General features: G+C 43.0%; 1 protein-coding gene across 3 annotated transcripts in view; it reads left to right on the top strand.

Annotated features, from left to right (window-relative positions):
- The window catches only part of il16 (interleukin 16), a 215,368-nt gene that overhangs the window by 142,549 nt on the left and 48,943 nt on the right, over nucleotides 1-23,876 (top strand). For all 3 annotated transcript variants that reach the window (XM_087981256.1, XM_087981255.1, XM_087981254.1), the window contains 4 exons: nucleotides 7,239-7,312; nucleotides 7,414-7,642; nucleotides 10,952-11,069; nucleotides 14,541-14,673. In XM_087981256.1, coding sequence (XP_087837382.1) covers nucleotides 7,239-7,312; nucleotides 7,414-7,642; nucleotides 10,952-11,069; nucleotides 14,541-14,673 — 554 coding nt within the window. The remainder of the gene's footprint in view (nucleotides 1-7,238; nucleotides 7,313-7,413; nucleotides 7,643-10,951; nucleotides 11,070-14,540; nucleotides 14,674-23,876) is intronic.

Here is a 23,876-nt window from a genome sequence, read left to right as displayed (position 1 = left end):
AAGGGCAGCGTTTGTAAGATCAGCATTTATTGCCCATCTCAGAGGGCAGTTATGAGTCAATCACATTGCTATTGGTCTGAAACCACCTGCAGTTGGATGACGGATTTCCTTTCCTAAAGGACATTCATGAACCAGATGGGTTTTACCCAACAATCGGCAAATTTCACCATTTGCCATGTTGCCATATTCTACCTGTGACTGGGAATCTGAGTGGAAGCAGGTAAGAGATGTCCCAGCCAGCGGCACAATGGATTCAAGATGTTGGAGGAAGTTCAGGAACAAATAATATCAAATGCTACTGACAGTCATAAAGGATGAGTCTGCTTCACAGCGACGCTGCTGTTACTGTGGAAATGCAAACTCAGTGGTAAAAGCAGTCTGCAGTTGAGAAAGCTCCCTAAGTCAAACACTGCTTCGTGTGGAAGCTGTTATTTTGAGTTGGAAGATATCAGGGAAATAACAATTGGCTAGAGCACCCAGAGGGAGGGAGAGATCAGTTCCTGATCACTATTCCGGGCCTTGTATTAGACAGAGATTGATTGGATATCTATAAAACCATAAGAAATACGAACAGCCCACTCTAGAAATAATACAGTCATGGCTGATCCAGTACTCATGACCGTAAAAATGATAAGACAAGGATAGTAAGGACAACAGCTAACTTTGCTCTGTTGCTCCTCATGGTTCACCTATATTTAAATGGCCACTTACATATTAGAGTCAAAATGCAGCTCTTGAACTGTATCACTTCATGGTGGTAAACAATTAACTCACTGGAGGAGGAGACTCCACAAACTCCTCAATGTTTGAAGAGCCCAGAATATCAATGAAAAGGATAAGGCTGAAGCATACATAACAATCTTCAGCCAGGAGTATTGAGTGGATGATCCATCTCAGCCTCCTCCAGTGATTCCCAGCATCACAGTCATACCAGCCTACAGTCATTTTTATTCACCTCACATGAAATCAAGAAAAGGTTGTAGGCACTGGATGATGCAAAGTCTTTGGGTCCGGCAAAAGAACTGAAGACGTGTGCTCCAGAACTTGCCGTTGCTCTGGTCAAGCCCTTCCAGTACAGTTATAACATCAGCATCTACCCGACAATGTGGAACATCGTCCAAGTTTGGGTGGCACGGTGGCACAGTGGTTAGCACTGCTGCCTCACAGCACCAGAGACCCGGGTTCAATTCCCGCCTCAGGCGACTGACTGTGTGGAGTTTGCACGTTCTCCCCGTGTCTGCGTGGGTTTCCTCCGGGTGCTCCGGTTTCCTCCCACAGTCCAAAAAATGTGCAGGTCAGGTGAATTGCCCATGCTAAATTGCCCATAGTGTTAGGTGTAGGGAAATGGGTTTGGGTGGGTTGCGGGTCGGTGTGGACTTGTTGGACCGAAGGGCCTGTTTCCACACTGTAAGTAATCTAAAAAAAAAGTATGCCCTGTGCACCAAACACAGGACAAATCAACCAGGCCAGTTGACCCCAGATTAGTCTTCCCTCAATCGTCTGTAAAGAGAACGAAGGTGTCATTAACAGTGATATCAAGCAGCACCTGCTCAGCAATAAACTGCTCAGTGACGCCCAGTTTGGGTTCCACCAGGGCCACTCAGCTCCTGACCTCATTACAGCCTTGGTTCAAACATGACTCAAACAGCGGAATTCCAGACACGAGGCGAGAGTAACTGTCCTTGATATCAAGGCCACATTTTACCAAGTGTAGCATCAAGGAACCCCTGCAAAATGGGATTTGGGGGAATGTTCCCCACTGGTTGAAATCATAAAGGAAGATGGTTGTAGCTGTTGGACGTCAGTCACACATTTGCACAACATAAATAGCTCCTGATATTCAATGTGTTATGAAAACATAATTCCCAATATCAACATCCTGGGGTTTACCATTAACCAGAAACTGAACTGGATTAGCCATATAAATATCAATCCGCTTAAACCTGGAGGAGGAATGATTTGCAATGATTGCAAAATGTTCAGCACCATTTGCATCTCCTCAGACACTGACACAGTCTAGATCCAAATGCAGCAAGATCTAGACATCATCCAGGTTGAGCTGACAAATAGCAAATGCCACACAAATGTCAAGAAATGACCATCACCAATAAGAGACAATCTGATCACAGCCCCTTGGAATTCAATAATGTTACCATCACTGAATCCCCTATAACAAACATCTTGGGGGCATCAATGTTGATTTCACCAGTTTCCTCATCTCCCTTCCCCCCGCCTCATTCCAGATCCAACTTTCCAACTCGGCACAGCTCTCTCGAACGGTCCTCCCTTGTCCATCTTCTTTCCCACCTATTCACTCCACCCTCCACACCAACCTATCACCATCACCCCCCCACCTTCATCTACCTGTCACCTTCCAAGCTCCTTCCCTCCATCCCCACCCCCTCCCATTTATCTCTCTGCTCCATTAGCTCTCCCCGCCTCCCCATTCCTGATGAAGGGCTTATGTCTGAAAAATCAACTCTCCTGCTCCTCGGATGCTGCCTGACCTGCTGTGTGTTTCCAGCACCACACTTTTTGACCCACATCCACTAACATCCACTCCCTCTACCATTGACAGTCAGTAGCAACAGTGTGTACTATCAATAAGATGCACTGCAGATATTCACCAACATTCTTTGGATAGCATGTTTAAAACTCATGATCATCTCCATCAAGAAGGACAAGGGCAACAGATACATGGGAACACCAAAGTTCCATCCCAAGCAACTCACTCACACTGGAAATATATCACTGTTCCTTCAAAGGCACTAAGGGATCATTGCACATCAAATAGACTACAACAGTTTAAGAAGCCAGCTCCCCACCATCTTCTGAAGGACAATTAGGGATGGGCAGTAAATGTTGGCCCACCCAGCGATGCCACCATCCAATGAATGAATAAGATAAATGAACCAGCGCCTAGGGAGAGGAGGGAATACTGTACGGAGGGGAAAGGAACTGTGACTCTGATGATTTTCAGCTCAGTGTGCATAACCCTTTCCAATCTCCCTTTGTCTCAAGGTAGGGGTCAAAGGCACACATTCAGGAGCTTCGTTTCCTCCTCCAGGAACACTCTTCAGCCATAGGTTGAAAGGCAGACTCTCTCAGGAGCTGAGATGATCTTATTTGTTGATAGGATGTGGGTGTTACTAGCCAGACCACCATTTATTGCCATCAAGCAGGTAACCCAACCAGCGGGGGTAGTAGAGACAGATACATGAGGGACATTTAAGCGACTCTTGGATATCACATGGAAGACAGTAAAATAAAAGGTATGTATGTTCATTCTTAGAGTAAGATAAAAGGTCAGCATAACATCGAGGGCCAAAGGCCTCTACTGTGCTGGACTGTTCTATATTACTTTGAGTCACATGTCGGCCAGGCCAGGTAATGATGACAGACTCCTTTCCCTGAAGAATATGAGTGAACCAGACAGGTTTTTTAAATGACATTATGGATTGCCATTGGCTAGCTTTCTTCTGCGGATTTTTTTCTGATTCAGATTGCACCATCTGCCATGGTGAGATCTGAACCCATTTCTCCAGAACATTGGCCTGCCTCTCTAGATTACCCATCCAAAGGTGTTACTAATATCTCCTTCATTACACCAGTGATTAATCGTCAGTCATACCAAAATCCTGTCCTTCATGACTTCCCACCTCCTAACTCTGTACCATCTTCCAGTCCAATAATTCTTCAAGAACTCTTAGATCTCCATCATTGTCCTCTAATGTGAGACCCTCCCAACTTTCTTTGCCACACTAAAGGAGGTCGAGTTCTTCAGGAGTCTCAGTCCCAAACTCTGGGAATCCCTTCAGAAAGAACATGGGAGTAGAAGTTTGTGCCCGCCCCTTGATTAGTTCAATGGTGAGAATTCATTCAGTCAAACATGAGAGCAGTGAGGGGGTTGTCCCACTTCCTTCCCAAGCCTGCCCCAATTAAGGCAGTGGCAGGCAGGACTGTCTTCTCACACTTCTGCCAGTCAAAGCCTTTCGGACTGTCAGATAATGTCTCTGGTATAACCTGTACTGGGTCAGGGGCTCATGTAGTGTTCCTTACAGACTCCTATACCACGGGGTTCCTTTATCCAAATAAGGGACCTGACGTCAGGAAGGTGACCACCTCTCAATGACAGCCGCATTCCCTCTTATTTTCTTACGAGGTGCTTACGATGCAGCAAAGTGGAATTCAATGCATCGGCATCTCATTTGGGTTGTGAGGGCACTCTGAGCTGTTGCCTGACCATCCAACTTTGAGGGAACATTGCCTGGGAAACAAGATGTGGTCTTGTTGCCGGAGATCCGCCATAAACCACCACACTGTCCCCCACCTCCCCCAAACCTCTTCCCCACCACCCCTACACCTTCCCTGTCGCTCCAACCCCCTCCCCAACCATTATTCAGATCCGGCCTAGGTGCAGCATTGATCCTGATCCTGGCCCTGGGCTGTAGAGGCAGGTGACATAGCACTGGTGGTTGGTTGGTGGCTCGTGGCTGGTAGGCAGGACCCCTGCTTCTAGGACCCTGGTGTCTGTTTGGGACTGCTGGCCTGTAAATGCCTGAGTGCAACTCGTGGTGCCTGGCCTAATATGAGAGGGGACCTCCATGATCAACCACCACTTAAAAGGCCCTAATGTGGTCAATTAAAAACCACATAAAAGGGCCTGATCCAACCACCAGGGTGATCAACTGATTTCCTAGCAGGTGAGGAAACTGGCAGCCTCCCCGAGTGCTTGTGGTGACTCCATTTGCTGCAGACTGTGGTGTGGGCGGTGGGTCATCTGGGGTAGAGCTGGAGGCTGAGGCAGGGGAGCAAACCACCAGCAATTGCTGCTGACATCCCTGTGCAACATTGCCACTCCTACATGTTTCCACCTCGATCTATGGTTTTTGTCTTATCTACGTTTCTTGTTCAAAATCTAGGCTTTTTTTCCACAAGACCCCGTCACATGTATGGTTATTCATTTAATCTGGAGCAAATCTATGCACTTAACCGTTAGATTTTGAATTTTTCAGCATTATTACCATTGACTAAATTTGTTCCTGTTTCATGGTGATGATGCTGAAGCTGCGTTGAACAGTTTTGTCATCAGATTCAGCGCCCAGGCCCAGTACACGTGTGTGCCCAAGCAATCATTGCTATTTTGGTTTGGAAATTACTTTAGTGTGTTGAGTTGTTGTCTTATATTCATGTAGGCCTTTTCAGCAGATGTCAAAGCATAAAACCATGAACATAAATGCATACCAGTATAGTTTCCTCATTCGTATGATATTGTTCTGAAAAACAACTTGGATTATTTAATTTTATGGATCAATCATATAGCGATATATGTATAGAGTCATAGAGATGTGCAGCACGGAAACAACCCTTCGATCCAATTCGTCCATGCTGACCAGAAATCCTGATCCTAACCTACTCCCATTTTCCAACACTTGGCCCACATCCCTCCAAACCCTTCCTATTCATGTACCCATCCAAATGCCTTTTAAATGCTGTAATTGTACCAGCCTCCACCACTTCCTCTGGCAGCTCATTCCATACATGCATCACCCTCTGTGTGAAAAAGTTACTCCTTGGGTCCCTTTTATATCTTTCCCCTCTCACCCTAAACCTAGGCCCTCCAGTTCTGGAATCCCCCACCCCAGGGAAAAAGATCTTGTGATAAATATCTCGGGATAGTTGAGGTTAAGACTGCATATGCTTGTCCAGGCTTTATTGAAGGCATTGTCTAGGTTTTTCCCAATATGTATGGTGGCCCTGAGCCACATCACCCCATGAACCAGTCCAAAATCTGCTCCCCCTTATTTTGAGGCTATGCTCCCTAATTCTAGTCTCACCCGTCTGTACGAACAACCTCCCTGCTTCTATCTTACCAATTCCCTTCATAATTGTATATGTTTCTATAAGATCCCCTCCCCCATTCTTCTGAATTCCCATGAATATATTCCCAGCTTACTCACTCTCTCCTCATAAGCCAACCCCTTCAACTCTGGAATCAACCCAGTGAACCTCCTCTGCACCCCCTTCCAGTGTCAGTACATCCTTTCTCAAGTAAGGAGACCAAAACTGCACCCAGTACTCCAGGTGTGGCCTCATCTACACCTGGAACATGTTTACTGCTGACAAAACAAGGAAACAAAAAGGTTCAGAGTTTACAACTGGAAATTGCTGAACTGAACATCGAGTTCAGAAGGCTGTAAAATGCATGAAGTTCCAGTTATTTTTTCTTTCAAAAATAAGCATATCTCCTTGTTTCTTTTTCTGCCTTACCGTCAGAGGACAGAGGTGTTCAACTGTGGGACAACAGAAATGGAACGATCTGGGGAGTGCTAGGAATTACATGAATAACCATTATGAGATCAGTGACAGATGGAATTAAACCCTGAAGATGGGAGATGATACTGGGAGAAACTCAGCAGGGCCTGGCAGCATTTCCGGGGAGAGAAACAAAGTTAATGTTTCGAGTCCAGTGACACATCTTCAGAATTACACCAGTAGGGATGGTGTTGGGATGTGGTTTAAATGCTAAGGAAGGAATGATACATTAATTGTCTGTAATAATTATTCCATTCATTTTAATGTAATCTGTTAGGTACACAACTTCAATGCGTTATCACTGAGAACACGTAACATGTCAAACTGTTCAAATGCACCTTAAGGTATATGTTGCCTATTATGCACAAAACAGGTTATCACAAATTAATTGAGGGTCATCTTCATTCAGATCATTTACTCATTACAGAACCTGTCTAAGTTCATTTCCATGGAAACCAAACAAATGGAAGCAAAGTAAGTTCATCACTGGATGAGTATGCACTGGAGCCAGTTTACTCCCTGAAGGACAAAGGGGACAACTAACCTTACTGTTCCTTGGGGAACAACTATTAATAATGGCAGCAGGCTGGGGTTGGGAGCATGGCTGGGGGTTTTCTAAGTGGACTTCGTGGACTCTGACCGGTCCTATTCCATTCAGATGATTGAGCAGAAAGCAGGTGGGAAATGGACAATGTCGATCACAGGTTTCTTTAGGTTGGCAGACAGCTGGAAATTGGATCTGACCAATGTTGGGTACGGACGTTGGATTCCGATTCAACAGCTCAGAAAGACCAAGTCGATTTCTTTCCATTTATATATCTTACTTTTTGAGATATGAAGCCTTTTTTTGATACTCTTCCACTCTGTGAGACAGATGCAGAACATTTATACATGTTTTTACTGTCAATCTCCCTCCTACATAGGAGATGAAATACTTGAGGTGAATGGAGTTTTGATGAATGAATTAACCCATGATGAAGCTATACAAATATTTAAGGTTAGTCTTTTCATTTTACAGTATGACATTTTAAATTATTTATTGAATGTTTGTTTTTATAGACCTTTAATGCGTTTTCATTATGTTTTTTTTAAACATAGCACGTGAGGAAAGGAGTACTTACATTAACAGTCAGGACTTGTTTAAGGAGCCCCGGCCTCAGTCAGGGCCAGTCAGGAGCTGAACATCTGAGCCGCTCATGGTCAACCAGTTCGACTGCTGACTTTAGCAGAGGAACCTGTTCAAGTTCGGAACTGGATAACATGCTGTTCCTACAAAAGACACCACATCCTAATGACAGGATTATTATGGAGGTCGCCTTATTCAAGGGTAAGCAATTGAATCTCCAGAAATAAATTGTAATTGTTCACTGGCTGTCTGATTTAAGGAGAAAGTGAGGACTGCAGATGCTGGAGATCAGCGTCGAAAAGCACAGCCAGCCAGGCAGCACCTGAGGAGCAGGAGAGCCGATATTTCGGGCATAAGCCTTTCATCAGATTTAAGTTTCGATAGTAGATTAGTGAGGCAAAGGTTACATCAAATAGTGAAAGTTAGTTCAAGCAATCTGGGTTTGCAGTAGAAAAATGGAAAATAGAACAATGGGAATAATCTAGATCGTTAACACAAGTTGTCGAATCCACGAATGACTTTCAGGGAGGCCACCTGAACCTCTGCTGAATCTGGTACATATGTGTGAGGCCAGTCTGAAGCCTCAAGATTGATGCTTTCTGCTCTCTGGTGGTCAAGCAAGTTAATCCATTAAACACACAACCACAGAAGTTTCAGTAGAATTCTCACACTCACCTTTCTCATGGTTTAGGAATATGTCTATTCCAGCACAACAAAAATTAAAAACTGTGCTTGTCCTCCATATTTAATTTCTCTTCTTGTTAGCACATTGTCATTTGAAAACTATTATTTACATGATACCCTGCAGAGTACGTTTGTCACAAATGGGGATTCTCCTGCCTTCTCCCCATAATTCCCCATATTCCCTCAGTTCAGAGTCGTCTAAGTTTCTTCTGAATGTCCTAGTTGAAGCTGACTCTGTCACACTTTCTGACAGGGCTGACTTTAATCATTTGCTGCCTGAAGACATTTTCCTTGATATCACCTTTGTGAGTGATTGAACATTGTGATTGGTGTCTATGCCTAATGCAGGCTGTTGTCACGATGCACTGGGGGCAGTGTGCTGGGTATCAAACTCCACTATTCCCAGAGTCATCACAAACGTGAAAAAAAACTTATCAAATGATTCCAAGTCCTTAATTTATCTGACTGATGAACTCAGGTTAAAATAAAATAAGGAACCAGCTACTTATTGCAAACAGATTGTTTTTAAGAATGGTAACCAGAAATATAATTTCCTAAAGTACATTTCTCTAGAAATGGTCTTTACACTCTTTGCTAGGAGCATAAAATGAATTTCCCTTAAATATAGACACAAATAACTTTAAAACATATTTTAAAAACTCAGGTATATTCACAAGTGCATAAATATATGCACAAACTTCTTTGGCAGACACCCAGGACCTTCAATACACTTAGATATGTTACGTTGACTTACTGGTCTCAAAATACTCAGAGCACCCCTGCCATCTAATGAGTTATACCATCATGGTTTTACATTAGCTCAGCAATGTCACTCTGCACCTCTGAGTTAATTTCCATACTGACACTGCAGTGAAATACCAAGGGAGTGCTGCGCTGTCAGAGGTGCCATCTTTCAGGTAAACTGTTCACCCTAAATCCCTGCTACCCTCTCAGACGGTGATAAAAGACAAATGGCACAAAGATCAGGGGAGTTTACTGATGGCCAATGTTTATTCCTGAGTTAACATCACTTGGCTGTTTGTGTGAACCTTGATGCCTCTGTTTTCCATCTCTCAGCAGTGCTGGCTGTAACAGTAAATAGCTCCTTAGTTTAATTAATTTGGGTTGTCCTGAGGTCATGAAAGGTGCTACATAAATGCAAGTCCTTTTCTTTGCCTTCCCTCTACAGAAGCCTTCAACTTATGGATTGTAGCAAATGGGGTCAAATTAACCAGTTATAATTATTGAAAGATTGAATTGATGCAAAATGGTTAGCGCACAGAAAATCTCAGAATGGTTCAAGATCTGAAAGAGGCCATTCGGCCATCATGTCGGCACCAGCTCCCCATAAGGAGTAGTTTGCTTAGAACCAATCCCCAAGCCCTTGGTGTAACCCCTGCATGTTCTCCCTTCTCAGGCAATGATCCAACTCTGGCTTGAAAGCCAGGAATGAATTGACCTCGACCCCAGTCTCAAGCAGCGCACTCCAGCCTTAACCACTCACTGTATGAAACATTTTTTGTCATGTCACCCATTGGCTCTTTGCCAATTACTGTAAATCCCTCTGACTTTTGATCCTTCCAACAATGGGAACAGTTTCTCTTTATTTACACTGTCCAGACTCCTCGTGGTTCTGATACCTCTCCAAGTCTCTCAAGTTTCTCTTCTCCAAAGAAGATAGTGCCAGCTTCTCCAATGTATCCAAGTAACTGAAGTTGGATACTTCAGTTACTTGTGACAACGTGTGTGAACATTTTTGCACCCTCTCACATCGTTCCTAAATGTGGTGCCGAGCACTGGATGCAATAGTGAGGTTTAAATTAATATTCTGTTCAAGCTTAACCTAACTTCCTTATGATTGTATTCCAGGCTCTTATAAAGAAAGCCTAGATTTCGTTAATAACACTCTCAACCTGTTCTGCCACCATTCCTGGGTTTCTGCTCATGCCTCTCTACTCGAGTACCTAGCTTAGATTTGCAACCTTTGTTTACTCTCACCTTTCCACATGCTTCCTACCAAGCTGAACCGCTTCAAGTTCTCCACCTTAAATTTCATCTGCTGCTTGTCCACCCGTTTCACAAAACATGCATTCGTTTGAAGTTCTAAACTTGTAATTCATACCATCCATGAATTTTGAAACAGTGCGGTGTACCCCAAAATTCAGGTTACTAATAGATTCAGAAGAGCAAGAATTCCAACACCAATCCCTAGGGAATTCCAACACCAATCCCTAGGGAATTCCACTTTAAAACTCCTCCTGTCTGAAAAAAACATTCTTTAATCACTATACTCTGTTTCTTCTCACACTGTCATCTTGCTCCTGCTCCTTTTTTCCCCGTGAGCTATAACTTTGCTCACTAGTCTGTCAGGCAGCCCTTTATCCTTTTACAAGTCCACGTACACCACAACCACAGCAATACCTTCAACACCCCTCTCTCTTGCCTCAACAAAGAACTCCAATATGTTAATTAAATTGTGTTAAATACAATTCACTTTTAATAAATCTGCTCTGGCTTTCTTTAATTAACCTTCACTTTCCCAAGTGACTAGTAATTTTATCAGTAGCAAATCTTTGATATTGAGGTTTGTAGAAGTTCCAAAGAAGAATCTTACTGGATTTGAAACATTAATTCTGTTTTTCTCTCTCGACAGAAGCTGCAAGATCAGCTGAGTTTCTCCAGTCCTATCGGATTTCATTTCATTGAAGTTGTTTATTGGTTGAAATCTAATCCACTTCACTCTCTGGTCGGAAAGGAGGAAGCAGCATTCTTTGGAGTTGGTTCTGGTGAAATGTATAGTTTCTAATGCTGTTTCTCTTTCCTCAGAGGATGGTGTTGGTTTGGGAATCGGGTTGTGCAGCGTGTGCACACCCCTGCAACCATCTGGCATTTATATCCACACTCTCTCTCCGGGATCTGTAGCACATCTGGATGGGAGACTCCGGTAAGAGTTGGAAATATACTGGATAAATTGACCCAGAGTATCTCACATTGCAGCAGTAGCAGCAGTGATTGGTGAATTACATGGAGACCTCAATGTGACTAGACGCAGGGTTTCTGCTCTTGGGTTGTGTGAGACGAGGCAAAGATACTAAACATTCTGAGGTTTCACCCAATTCTCCAGTTGGCATCACCAAGTCTCAAGAAAGCAAGAGAGAAAGACTACATTTCTGTAGCAGCTTTCACTAACTCAAGAGATGTTATCAAAGCTCATTAACAGGAACAGATTCCCTCTATTTACTCTGTTCAACCCATGTGTGATTTTGAAAATGTCAATCAAATCTCCTTTAATGATCTGGACGAAGGAACTGAGGGCACTGTTGCTATGTTTGCAGGTGGTGCAAAAATAGGTGGAGGAACAGGTAGTGTTGAGGAGGTCAGAAGGCTGTAGAATGACTTGGACAGACTAGGAGAGTGGCAAAGAAGTGGCAGATGGAATTTGGGAAAGTGTGAGGCTACACACTTTGGTAGGAGGAATAAAGGCATAGACTATTTTCTAAATACAGAAAGGCTTCGGGACAGGGACTTAACAGACTTAGTTCAGGATTAATTTAAAGTTATTATTATGCAGGTTCATTTGGCAGTTAGGAAGGCAAATGAAATGCTGGCATTAATTTCAAGAGAGTTTGAATACAAGAGCAGACATGTACCGCTGTAGCCAAAAAAAAAGGCTCTGGTCAGATTGCATTTGGAAAATGGTGAGTAGCTTTGGGCCCTGTAATTGGAGGGGATCACGGGGATGAAACTCTTGTTAGACGAGGAGCTGCTGAGAACTCTGGGTCTGTACTTGGAGTTTAGAAGGATGAGGAGGAATCTTGTTAAAACTTAAAGAATACGGAGCGCCTGGATAGAGTGGACATAGAGAAGATGCTTCCACTAGGAGGAGAGACAAGGATCCAAGGGCACAGCCTGAGAGTGAAGACATGAGCCTTTAGAAGTGAAATGAGATGGAATTTCTGCAGCCAGAGGGTGGCTAATCTGTAGAACTCATTACTGCGGAGGGCTGTGGAAGCCAAGTCATTGTCTGTATTTAATTGGGTTCTTGATGAGTAAGGGGATTGAGAGTTTCATGGGGAGGGTAGGATGATGAGGTTGAGAAACATATTAGCCATGACTGAATGGTGGAGCAGGCCCAATGGGCCAACTGCCTAATTCTACTCCTATATCTTATAGTCCTCTCAGCTGCCTTCTCTCCAAGAAGAATAATCTTCATAGCTGAAATTTCTCATTCCTGAAATGAGTCTTGTAATTCACTTCTGCACTCTCTCCAATGCATTCACATTTCCTGAGAGGTGGCTCCTGGAGGTACACAGTCCTTTATATTCTGAAGGGCAGTGATTATCTCAAGAGGTCAGTTAACTGATACTGGCTGCCTTATACAACATTTCCATCTTCAAATAGAGTCATTAGATCTTTTACATCTTTCTCAAGAGTTAGGTACAGTCTTGGTTTAACATCTGATCTGCAAGATATCACTGGCAGTGCAGCACCCCCTCAACACTGCAACGTCAGCCTATATTGATTAAAGCCTCAAACACTGAGAAGTTCAGCTTGAATGGGTAACAAGACGCTTGAGTGACTGAGCCAGCTCCTTGCAAGACTGGGTTGAGTTTCTTACCCACTGCTCTGTGGGCTCTCTCCATTGCTAATTGCATTGAAAAAGCTCCACAGAAGACAAGTGTTGAATTATTTTTCGCGGAGTAGTCCTGCTTTTCTCAGAGACCACACATAACTCAAGTCACTGCTGCTCAATATTGTGTTTCACAGTGAACAAAAAATAAACCCCAAACAACTGCAGATGCTGGAAAATTAGAAACATTAAAATAGAAAAATTGTTGGAAAAACACTGCAGATTTTGCAGCATCCGTGGAGAGAAAGCAAAGCCAATGTTTTGGGTCTAATGAATCTTCTTTAGAATGAAGAATTCTGAAAAGAATCACTGGACCCGAAATGTTAATTCTGTCTGCTCCCCACAGATGCTGCCAGACCTGTTGAGTTTCTCCAGCAATTTCTGTTTTTGTTGTGTTTCACAGATTTGTTTTAAATATTTCTGAAGAGATAGCACTAATTCCTAAACATACAGAAGGTCTATTTGTTAAAGTTTTAAAACATCTTTTTACTCGTACTTAGCCCAGCCTTAACTTCTGGTAGCTTCAGTGCGATCTGTTTAATTGGCTCTTAATCCACACCCAGACTTAATCAATCCATCAAAATTAGCACAGATCAGTTACCAGACCCACACAATCAAAAACAGATCAATTGAACATTTCACTGACAAATGTATTCAGTGGAGAAAGCAAGGTGAGAGTCGTAGGAAGAGAATTCCAGAACTAGGGATCTAGGCAACTGAAGGTAAGACCAGTGGCAGAGTAATTAACATTGGGAATTCACAAGCAGCCTGGATTAGAGGAACAAAGATTTCTTGCCTGTTCATGTGGTTGGAGTAGTTGAGAGAGACAGGGAGGGGCACATCCTTGGAGAGATTCAAAATCAAACACCACCACAGTGACAGTGGAACAATTTTAAAAAAAACTTTTAGATATCCATCAGCAGGCTATGCAAGTGTTGAGGCTTTACCCTTTTCATCTCTTGTTAATTCCTCCTCCCTATAATTATAGACTTGTACAGCACAGAGAGAGATCCCTCGGTCCAACTCGCCTGTGCTGATCAGACATCCCAATCTGACCTTGTCTCATTTGCCAGCATTTGGCCTGTAGCCCTCAACACTTTCAGAAACCTGGATATATCCACACAGATGTCTAGTCAGTATTATAATTGTACTAGCCTCCACCACTTTCTCTGTTCCAAATACGCACCACCCTCTATGAAAGTTACCTTTCAGGTCCTTTTATAAATCTTTCCCCTCCCACCTTAAACTTATGCCCCTCTAGTTTTGGACTCATACCTTGGGGAAAAGACTTTGGCTGTTCACCTTATCCATACCCCTCATAATTTTATAAAGTCCTGGAAGGTCATCTCTTAGCCTCCAATGCTCCAGGGCAAAATGCCCCAACCAATTCAGCCTCTCTCTATAGCTCAAACTCTCCAGTCTTAGCATCTGAGACCTCCCTCTGTTCATCTTCTGTCCTCTGACTAGTAGAAGAAAGTCAAAATGACACATGAGCAGACTTAGGCAAGGCACATTCTGACTTAGCATCCAGCTCCCAGTCATATTCCCTATCTCCCTTTATGAGCCTAATGTCCTGGGAGTGATACTTTGCTCTTGGAGAGCACACACCATTAAGAATATTAAAGAAACTGGCCCTCTCTGTCCTTTTTGTCTGAATTCAATGGGACTATTAGCTGGGTGAACAATTTATGACTCTGCCTCAGATTTATTCAGGTCTGGATACAAATGTATCATCCTTCAGTTAAATAAATAAATCTTATGTTTTTATTTTATCTTTTGCTGTAGGTGCGGTGATCGCATTTTAAAGATTAATACAACAAGTGTCCACAATCTGACCCTGAATGAGGTTTACACTCTCCTACAGCATTGCAAGTCTGGACCTAATGATCTAACGATTAGCCGGCATCCTGATCCCCTGGTAAGAAATCAAGACGGATCTAACTCTGATTTGCATTTTCCCCTGAATTTGATGTGTTGAAAGATCCCTAGATCTTTCACAAAAGGACATTGATGAAAATTGGGTGCTGACCCAGAAAGGGACAGCTTAGAATGATGCCTGGAGGCTTGGTCAGAGGGATAAGTGTTGAGAAGGTGCAGAGAGGGGTTGACACAGAAGAAATTAATTTATATAGTACTGCTCTTTTATTCCTTTTGTATAATCACATACATACCAATTCAACAATCTAGGTTGATAGAACAATGAACTGGGTTCTTTATTTCAAGATAAGATTAAATATACACAATTATAACACTGAGAGATTATGTAGACTTGTGTGACCTGAAGGATTGTTGCTGTATTTTGTTTATAGTCTCATGAATTATGAATCAAATCCTGTCTTGTGGCAAATGGTGATCTACAGCAGCTTACTTTATACCTCTTTGAAGGTACATGAACAATCACGTTACAACAACTATTTAAGTGGACCATGAAGAAGTCTTACTGTCATAGAGACATACAGCACCGAAACAGACTTTTGGGCCGAACTCGTCCATGCCATTTAGGTTTCCTAAATTGAACTAATCCCGTTTGCCTGTGTTTGGCTCATATCCCTCTAAACCTTTCCTAACCATGTACCTGTCCAAATATCTTTTAAACGTTTGTAACTGTACCAACCTCCTCCACATCCTCTGGCAGTTCATTCCACATACACACAACTGTCTGTGTGAAAACGTTGCCCCTCAGGCCCCTTTTAACTCTTTCCCCTCTCACCTTAACCCTATGCTCTGTCGTTTTGGATTTCCCTCCCCTGGGAAAAAGGCCTTTTCACTCTCTACAGTGACATTGTAGAGGTTTATAAAATGGTGATTTTACAAACTTCTATAAGTTCATCCCTCAGTCTGGTATACTCCAGGAAAAAATGTCCCAGCTTCTTCTTATAACTCAAACTCCTCAGGCTTTGTAACATCCTTTGTAGACCTCTTTTTTCTTTTTTTTTTTTTTGTTTGTGTCCATTCCGATTTAATAACCTCCTTCCTATATCAGTGTGACCAGACCGCATGCAGTATTCCAAATTGGATTGAATGGAATTGAATTTATTGTCATATATACCTAGGCACAGTGAAAAGCTTTTACTTGCGAGCAATACAGGCAGATCACCGAGTTAAATAGCATAGATAAGTAAATAATAGGGAAACAGCAGCAAAAACAAAAACACAGGTACAGGCGACTGTTAAGAGTTTGTGAGTCCATTCAGTATTCTAAAAACAGGAGGGTAGAAACTGTTACAAAGGTGGCTGGTGTGTATGTTCAGGCTTCTGTACCTTCTCCCTAATGGTAGAGGTTGTAGAAAATGCAAATAAGAGAGGCCTGTTAATGGGGATTATTGCTCATTATCATCCTCATTACTAATCTCATTTCATTAGTATGCAGGATGGCAGGCAAGGAGCTGTGGAGTTATCAGTCAGGGGTCTGGCCACTCATTGTTCGGGGGCTGTTTGCCTAAGTTGCTCCATTGGGTGGGTCTTGAACAGTCCGCTGGAGTCCATCCACTAAAACTCAAGGGGTTTTATTAGGGGCCACTGCTGTGGTAGGGAAACGCACATGCCAAGGGATTATAACAGTAACCGGGCTGCAACTCAATATATTGGGGGCCTGGGAGACTATAGAGCACACAAATGAAAGGGTATTGAGTTAGGGGAGGTCATCGACTAAGCAGTTCTTGGCTTCAGGGGGGGATAGTGTATTACGGGATGTCTAGGGCTGAGGTTTAAAGTGGATACAAAGATTTTAGATAGACTGGTGGGGTGGGAACTTGGGGAGGTTCACAGCCAGTTGTGTTGACAGGAATTACTACCGAGAAGGGAGTGTGTACCTTTGTGGGTTGACCCCAGGATGGAGGGGCTGAGCCTGAGACTCACTGTTTGAGGAATGGTCACTGTCACCTTCCATCATGCTATAAATAAGAAGTGTCCAATGGAGATGGAAATGGTAATGACCACACCCAGAGTGAACGGGATGAGGCCCCTAATAAAATGGGATGAGGGTTTCATTCTGTGGCAGAGCAGGCTTCAATTTTCAGGGGAGTGAGGTCTTTCAAAGTGCGATCCCACTAATGACTGTGACACAATAGCAATGTTTTATGTTCTTGAAAGATTGAAGCTGGTTGTGAAAGTAGCAATCACTGCCGTTTCCCCAGAGGCTGCACTTGGTGCAGGAGCTGCTGGCTTCGTATTTTGAAGCATCAAACATCTTGTAACACTGAGCTTGCTGGGCTCGCTCCCTTCAATGTTACAGTTATAGTCATACAGCACAGAAACAGACCCTCGATCCAACTAGTCTATGCCAAACATAATCCCAAACTAAACTAGTCTCACCTACTTGCTCCTGACCCATATCCCTCCAAACCTTTTCTATTATAGAATCATAGGGTTGTTAAGCACAGAAATAGACCCTTCAGTCCAACCCATCCATGCTGACCAGGTATCCTAACCTAATCTAGTCCCATTTGCCAGCATTTGGCCCATATCCCTCTAAATCCTTCCTATTCATATACCCCATCCATTGTACCAGCCTCCATCACTTCCTCTGGCAACTAATTCCATACATGCACCAGCCTCTGCGTGAAAAAGTTGCCCCTTAGGACCCTTTTAAATCTCTCCCCTCTCATCCTAAACCTATGCCCTGTATTTCTGGACTTCCCCCATCCCGGGGAAAGGATCTTGTCTATTTACCCTATCCATGCCCCTCATGGTCTTTTAGACCTCTATAAGGTCACCCTACAAGACACTACAGGGAAAACAGCCCCAGCCTATTCAGCTTCTCCCTATAACTCAAACACAACAATCCTGGTAACATCCTTGTAAATCTTTTCAGAACCCTTTTCAAGTTTCACAACATCCTCCTGATAGGAAGGAGACCAGAATTGCAAGCAGTGTTTCAAAAGTGGCCTAACCCATGTCCTGTACAGCCGCAACAAGGGCATGGGGCACCCTGCCTGCAAGAGCAGTAGACTCCCCAACTTTAAGGGCACTCAACCGGTCATTGGATAAAATATGGATGAAAATGGAATGGGTTGGGATAGATGGGTTTCAGATTGGTTTCACAAGTCGGCGCAACATCGAGGGCCGAAGGGCCTGTGCTGGGCTATAATGTTCTGTGTTCTAACATGACCTCCCAATTCCTACACTTGATACTCTGACCAATAAAGGAAAGTATACTATGTATCTATCCAAATGTCTTTTAAATGTTGTAATTGTACCCGCATCCACCAATTTCTCAGGAAGTTCATCCCATATGTGAACCACGCTCTATGTAAAATCTTTACCCCTCATGTCTTTTTTTATATCTCTCTCCTCTCCCCTTAAAAACGTGCCCTTGTCTTAAAATTCCTTATCCTTGGGAAAAGACAACTACCATCAACTCGGTTTATACCTCTCATTATTTTATAAATCTTGATCAGGTCACCTCTCAATCTCCTATGTTCCAGTGAAAAAAGTCCCAGCCTATGTAGCCCTCCTTTATTACTCAAACCTTCTGTACCCAGCAACATCCTGCTAAATCCCTCCTGAACCCTCTTCAGCTTAACAATGTCTTTCTTAAAACTGGGCAACGAGAACTAGACACAATATTCCAGAAGAGGCCTCACCAATGTCCTGTACAACCTCAACATAACTTCCTAACTACTCAAAGGACTGAGCAATGGAGCAACAGTCCCTCTGTTCTACAACACTATCCAAAGCCCTACCATTAATTGTATAAGTCCTGCCCCTGTTTGTTTTACCAAAATGCAATACCTCTCATTTATCCAGATTGAACTCAATCTGCCATTTTTCAGCCCATTGACCCATTTGATCAAGATCCGTCTATAATCTCAGAAAAGCTTCCTCACTGTTTATTAGTGTCATCTGCAAACTTACTAACCAGATCTCCTATATTCTCATCCAAATCATTTTTATATAACAAACGCACTTCCACAGCTGATGGTGAAAAGAGAACACATGTTTGGATGTGATAACATACTGACAATGACATGTCACCTGAGCCACCAAATACTATCAGAAGATCATTTTTTTGTTCTTCTCCCACTACAGCTTGGCATAGTCCTCAGCTCTGCAGGTGGGTGGATGGAGCCTGCCCTCCCATGGCCTTGGTGTTTTGGTTGGGTAACCATGGGGCACTTGTGACTCGTGGTCCAGGTCATGGTGAGTGTGGCCTGCCCAGAGGCAGGTGCATGCTCCTCACTCTGAACTCTGACAGGGCTGAGGAGTGCAGGCATAGTGGATGGTCCAGCTACCTTGGAGTGTTCTGACAGGAGCTTCTTCAAGGGCATGTATGTGGTTGCTCCTCTGGCTGGGTGTCTACTCCTCGTCTCTTTTTATGAAGAAGGGGCATTTGGAATGAAGTTCAGGCCCTGTGCCCCTTCTGTTGTCCTGTTGGTGGTGCTCAGCACCAATAGCTAAAGTGCTGGAGTACAGATCTATATGTACCTACAGCAGACCCTAAGATATAGGAGTCAAATTCAACTCATAAATGTGGAATTAGTCGCAGTTACACTTACTGTAAAACACTGTTGTAAAAACCTAGTTGTGTTTTAGGAAAGGGAATCTACCATCCTTACCTGGTCTTGTCTACATGTGACTCCAGACCTACATGAATATTGTTTACTCATAGCTGCCCTGTGCATTGCCTGAGCAAGCTGCTGAGCTCATGGGCAATATGTGCCAGTGAGGCCCACATCCTTTAAAGACAAAACAAATTAGTGACTGGCTTATATTTATGACCACAGGTTTTGGAACTAACCTCTGTTCTGCATTCACCCTGTTAAATCATTTCATAATTTTAATGACTTTGATTTCAGATGTCTTGGGGTGAATTAAAGTTTTGGAAACAGGGCACAATATTCTCCCCCTTTTCACCACACCCCAACACTGATGTAAAATCCATGGAGATAATGTTAAGTCATTAGCTGAATGTTACTAGGCCAGTCTTTGATAATCCGGGAGTTGGGTGGACACTGAAATTAGTCAGTTACAATCTTTTTTTTTAAACCAACTCAGTGACAAGCTATTCAGCTGGTAGATAATGCAATCCTTCACCATTGCCTGCTGTATAATTTGGTTTAATTCTGAAGGGGATGCAAGAATAGAGGGACCTGGGTGTATATGACCCACACAGCATTGAAGGTGGCAGGACACGAGGCATACAGTGTCCTCAGCTTTATTAATAGGCACTTGGGATACCAGATCAAGGAGATGATGTTGAACTTATACAAGACACTTGTAAGACCTCAGCTGGAGGATTGTGTACAGTTCTGAGCACCACATTATAGGAGAGAATACAGAGGCAAATGTGGTGTGCGAAAGAAAAGCATTTTCCCCCAAGTGGTTTGCATCTGAATTGCACTGCCTGGAAATTATGGAGGTAGATTCAACTGAGGCATTCAGGGGGACTTCAGATAATTATTTAAATAGTGATATGTTCGAGGTTAGGGGAGTTGGCAGAAGAATGGCACTAAATCATGATGTCCATTTGGAGAGAGAGTGCAGACATGATGGGCCAAGTGGCCACGTTTTATGCTGGAACACTTTGTGAGTTTGTTAATTGCTTGAGCAAGGAATTGCACAGTTACAGTAACAGGGTGGGAGCTCTGCTGTGTTTTTAGTCTATTCTGTGCCTCCTAGTTCTGAGTACAGGTAATTCTGCTACAATGCGACAGTTGTGTTTCTCTGCAAACTGATGCTACAGACGATTGTGCTGCAGAGGATCACTAATAGAACATCGCTATACCCGTTCAGTAGAAACTTCATGTTATCCAAATAATGTCCACAATTCGTCAGTCGCGTTATAGTCAATTCATACTGATGAAATGCACGTTTAAGCAGAACAACCTGTATGAAAATCCAGGATGACAACTGTCTGAACGCTGTCTTATTAAATAATAGTATTCAAATAATGTTGTTAAGCCAAGCCATCACTGTCAGTTGAGTAGTTTAATACCTGAACCTAGCTGATATAATAATGGCACCAGTTAGCTTGTAAACCAAATAGCATCAGTGCAGTGAGTTACGACACGGGATAATTCCTTCTGCTAATTTAAACCATGCACACAGAAAAGCTCACCTTGCCTCGTAATCTGTTAAAGTATGAATGACAAATAACTACAAAATTCCCTCTAAAGAAAAAAATTAACAATTTATCCTTTAACTCTAAGAAACACAAGAATGTTAAACAACACCTATCTACATGGTAATCCTCCTTTGTCTGATCAATTTATGTACCTCCCACTCTACAACAATATACTGATCTGATAAAACTTCCGATTAAGTTTAACAAAAAAATCAAATTTCAAAACCAGCCAATTGTCTCTTTACCTTTGGTATCTTCGTCTGTACTTTCCTGGGTCTTTTCTTTGGTTTTCTGTTTCGCAAATTTCATCTGGAAAGGTACCTACACCTACACCTTCATAACAGAGGGAAGACCCTGGCTTATGTTGAAAGACGTAACGTAGAGAGAAGAGCAAAGGAAGCACATGGTGAGGACAGTGCAAGAGAGAGAGAGAGAGAGAGAGAGAGAGAGAGAACCTGCACAGTTTACTGCCTTTGCTGTTTGAATTCATGTATTGCTGGACATCGGAGTGCATCTGGGAAAATTAACAAACAGTGAAATTCACAACTAATCTTGGAGGAACTGTTGAACGAAGTTCACAGCAGAGAATCAGATAAGTTAATAGTTGTTTTAAGTCTGTCCAAGAGAAAGGCTGTATTAGTAAGTGCAGTGGGTTCTTTCTTGATTATATGTTTTTGGAGATAAGTCTCTTGATTAAACTTAAAATATAAGCCATAACTACTAATTTAACCTGGGACAGTGTTTGTAGAGGGATAAGACAGTGTTATTTTCTGGGTCTGTAGATTGTGAAGGAGCAAAAATGGCCTTTGCAGTGATATGTACTTCTTGTCAGATGTGGGAGTTTAAAGAGAGTTTAAGGGTTACTGTGGATTATATCTGCCATAAATGCTGTTGGATGCGAATCTTATCAGATCGAGTGGATCGGTTGGAGAGACAGATAGAAGCGATGAGGAATTTGCAACAGTATGTGATGGATGGCAGTTATAGGAAGGGGGGGGTGGGGGAAGAAGTCTCAGATACAGTCACATAGATGGGTTAACTCCAGGAAGGGTAAGAGAGGTAGGCACCTATGGCAAGAGTCTTTTGTGGATATACCCATTTCAAACAGGTATGCTGATTTGGAAAATGTAGAGGGTGATGGATTCTCAGAGAAACGTAGTACGAACAGCCACGTTTCTGGTATTGAGACTGGCTCTAATGCAACGAGGGGTACGTCGACTTCCAAGAGATCAATTGTGTTAGGGGATTCTGTAATCTGAGGTACAGACAGACGTTTCTGTGGCCAGCAGAGAAAAAGCAGAATGGTTTGTTGTTTCCCTGGTGCCAGGATCAAGGATGTCTCAGAGGGTGTAGAATGTTCTCATGGGGGAGAGGGGCCAGCAGGAGGTCATTGTCCACATTGGAACCAACGATATAGGAAGGGAAAAGGTTGAGACTCTGAAGGGAGATTACAGAGAGTTAGGCAGCAATTTAAAAAGGAGGTCCTCAAGGGTAGTAATATCTGGATTACTCCTGGTGCTACGAGCTAGTGAGGGTAGGAATAGGAGGATAGAGCAGATGAATGCATGGCTGAGGAGCTGGTGTATGAGAGAAGGATTCACATTTTTGGATCATTGGAATCGCTTTTGCGGTAGAAGTGACCTGTACAAGAAGGACGGATTGCGCCTAAATTGGAAGGGACTAATATACTGGCAGGGAAATTTGCTAGAACTGCTTGGCAGGATTTAAACTAGTAAGGTGGGGGGGGGGACCCATGGAGATAGTGAGGCAAGAGATCAATCTGAGACTGGTACAGTTGAGAACAGAAGTGAGTCAAACAGTCAGGGCAGGCAGGGACAAGGTATGACTAATAAATTATACTGCACGTATTTCAATGCAAGGGGCCTAACAGGGAAGGCAGATGAACTCAGGGCATGGTTAGGAACATGGGACTGGGATATCATAGCAATTACAGAAACGTGGCTCAGGGATGGGCAGGACTGGCAGCTTAATGTTCCAGGATACAAATGCTACAGGAAGGATAGAAAGGGAGGCAAGAGAGGAGGGGGGGCGGGGGTGCCATTTTTGATAAGGGATAGCATTACAGCTGTGCTGAGGGAGGATATTCCCGGAAATACATCCAGGGAAGTTATTTGGGTGGAACTGAGAAATAAGAAAGGGATGGTCACCTTATTGGGATTGTACTATAGACCCCCCCCCCCCCCCCAATAGGGGGGGAAATTGAGAAACATACTTGCAAGGAGATCTCAGCTATCTGTAAGAATAATAGGGTGGTTATGGTAGGGGATTTAAACTTTCCAAACATCAACTGGGACTGCCATAGTGTTAAAAGTTTAGATGGAGAGGAATTTCTTAAGTGTATACAAGATAAGTTTCTGATTTAGTATGTGGATGTACCTACTAGAGAAGGTGCAAAACTTGACCTACTCTTAGGAAATAAGGCAGGGCAGGTGACTGAGGTGTCAGTGGGGGAGCACTTTGGGCCAGCAACCATAATTCTATTTTTCTATTTGTTTTAAAATAGTGATGGAAAAGGATAGACCAGATCTAAAAGTTGAAGTTCTAAATTGGAGAAAGGCCAATTTTGACAGTATTAGGCAAGAACTTTCGAAAGCTGATTGGGGGCAGATGTTCGGAGGTAAAGGGACTGCTAGAAAATGGAAAGCCTTCAGAAATGAGATAACATGAATCCAGAGAAAGTATATTCCTGTCAGGGTGAAGGGAAGGCTGGTAGGTATAGGGAATGCTGGATGACTAAAGAAATTGAGGGTTTGGTTAAGAAAAAGAAGGAAGCATATGTCAGGTATAGACAGGATAGATCGAGTGAATCCCGAGAGTATAAAGAAAGGAGTATACTTAAGAGGGAAATCAAGAGGGCAAAACGGGGACATGAGCTAGCTTTGGCAAATAGAATTAAGGAGAATCCAAAGGGTTTTTACAAATGCATTAAGGACAAAAGGGTAACTAGGGAGATAATAGGGCCCCTCAAAGACCAGCAAGACGGCCTTTGTGTGGAGCCACAGAAAATGGGGGAGATAATAAATGAATATTTTGCA

This window comes from Chiloscyllium plagiosum, unplaced genomic scaffold (genome assembly GCF_037043375.1).
Source record: "Chiloscyllium plagiosum isolate Xiang-an unplaced genomic scaffold, Cpla_swu_hap1 HiC_scaffold_39, whole genome shotgun sequence".
In the NCBI taxonomy this organism is placed as follows: Eukaryota; Metazoa; Chordata; class Chondrichthyes; order Orectolobiformes; family Hemiscylliidae; genus Chiloscyllium; species Chiloscyllium plagiosum.
The sequence above is the reverse complement of the archived record's forward strand: the minus strand, read 5'-3'. Positions and strand labels throughout refer to the sequence as shown.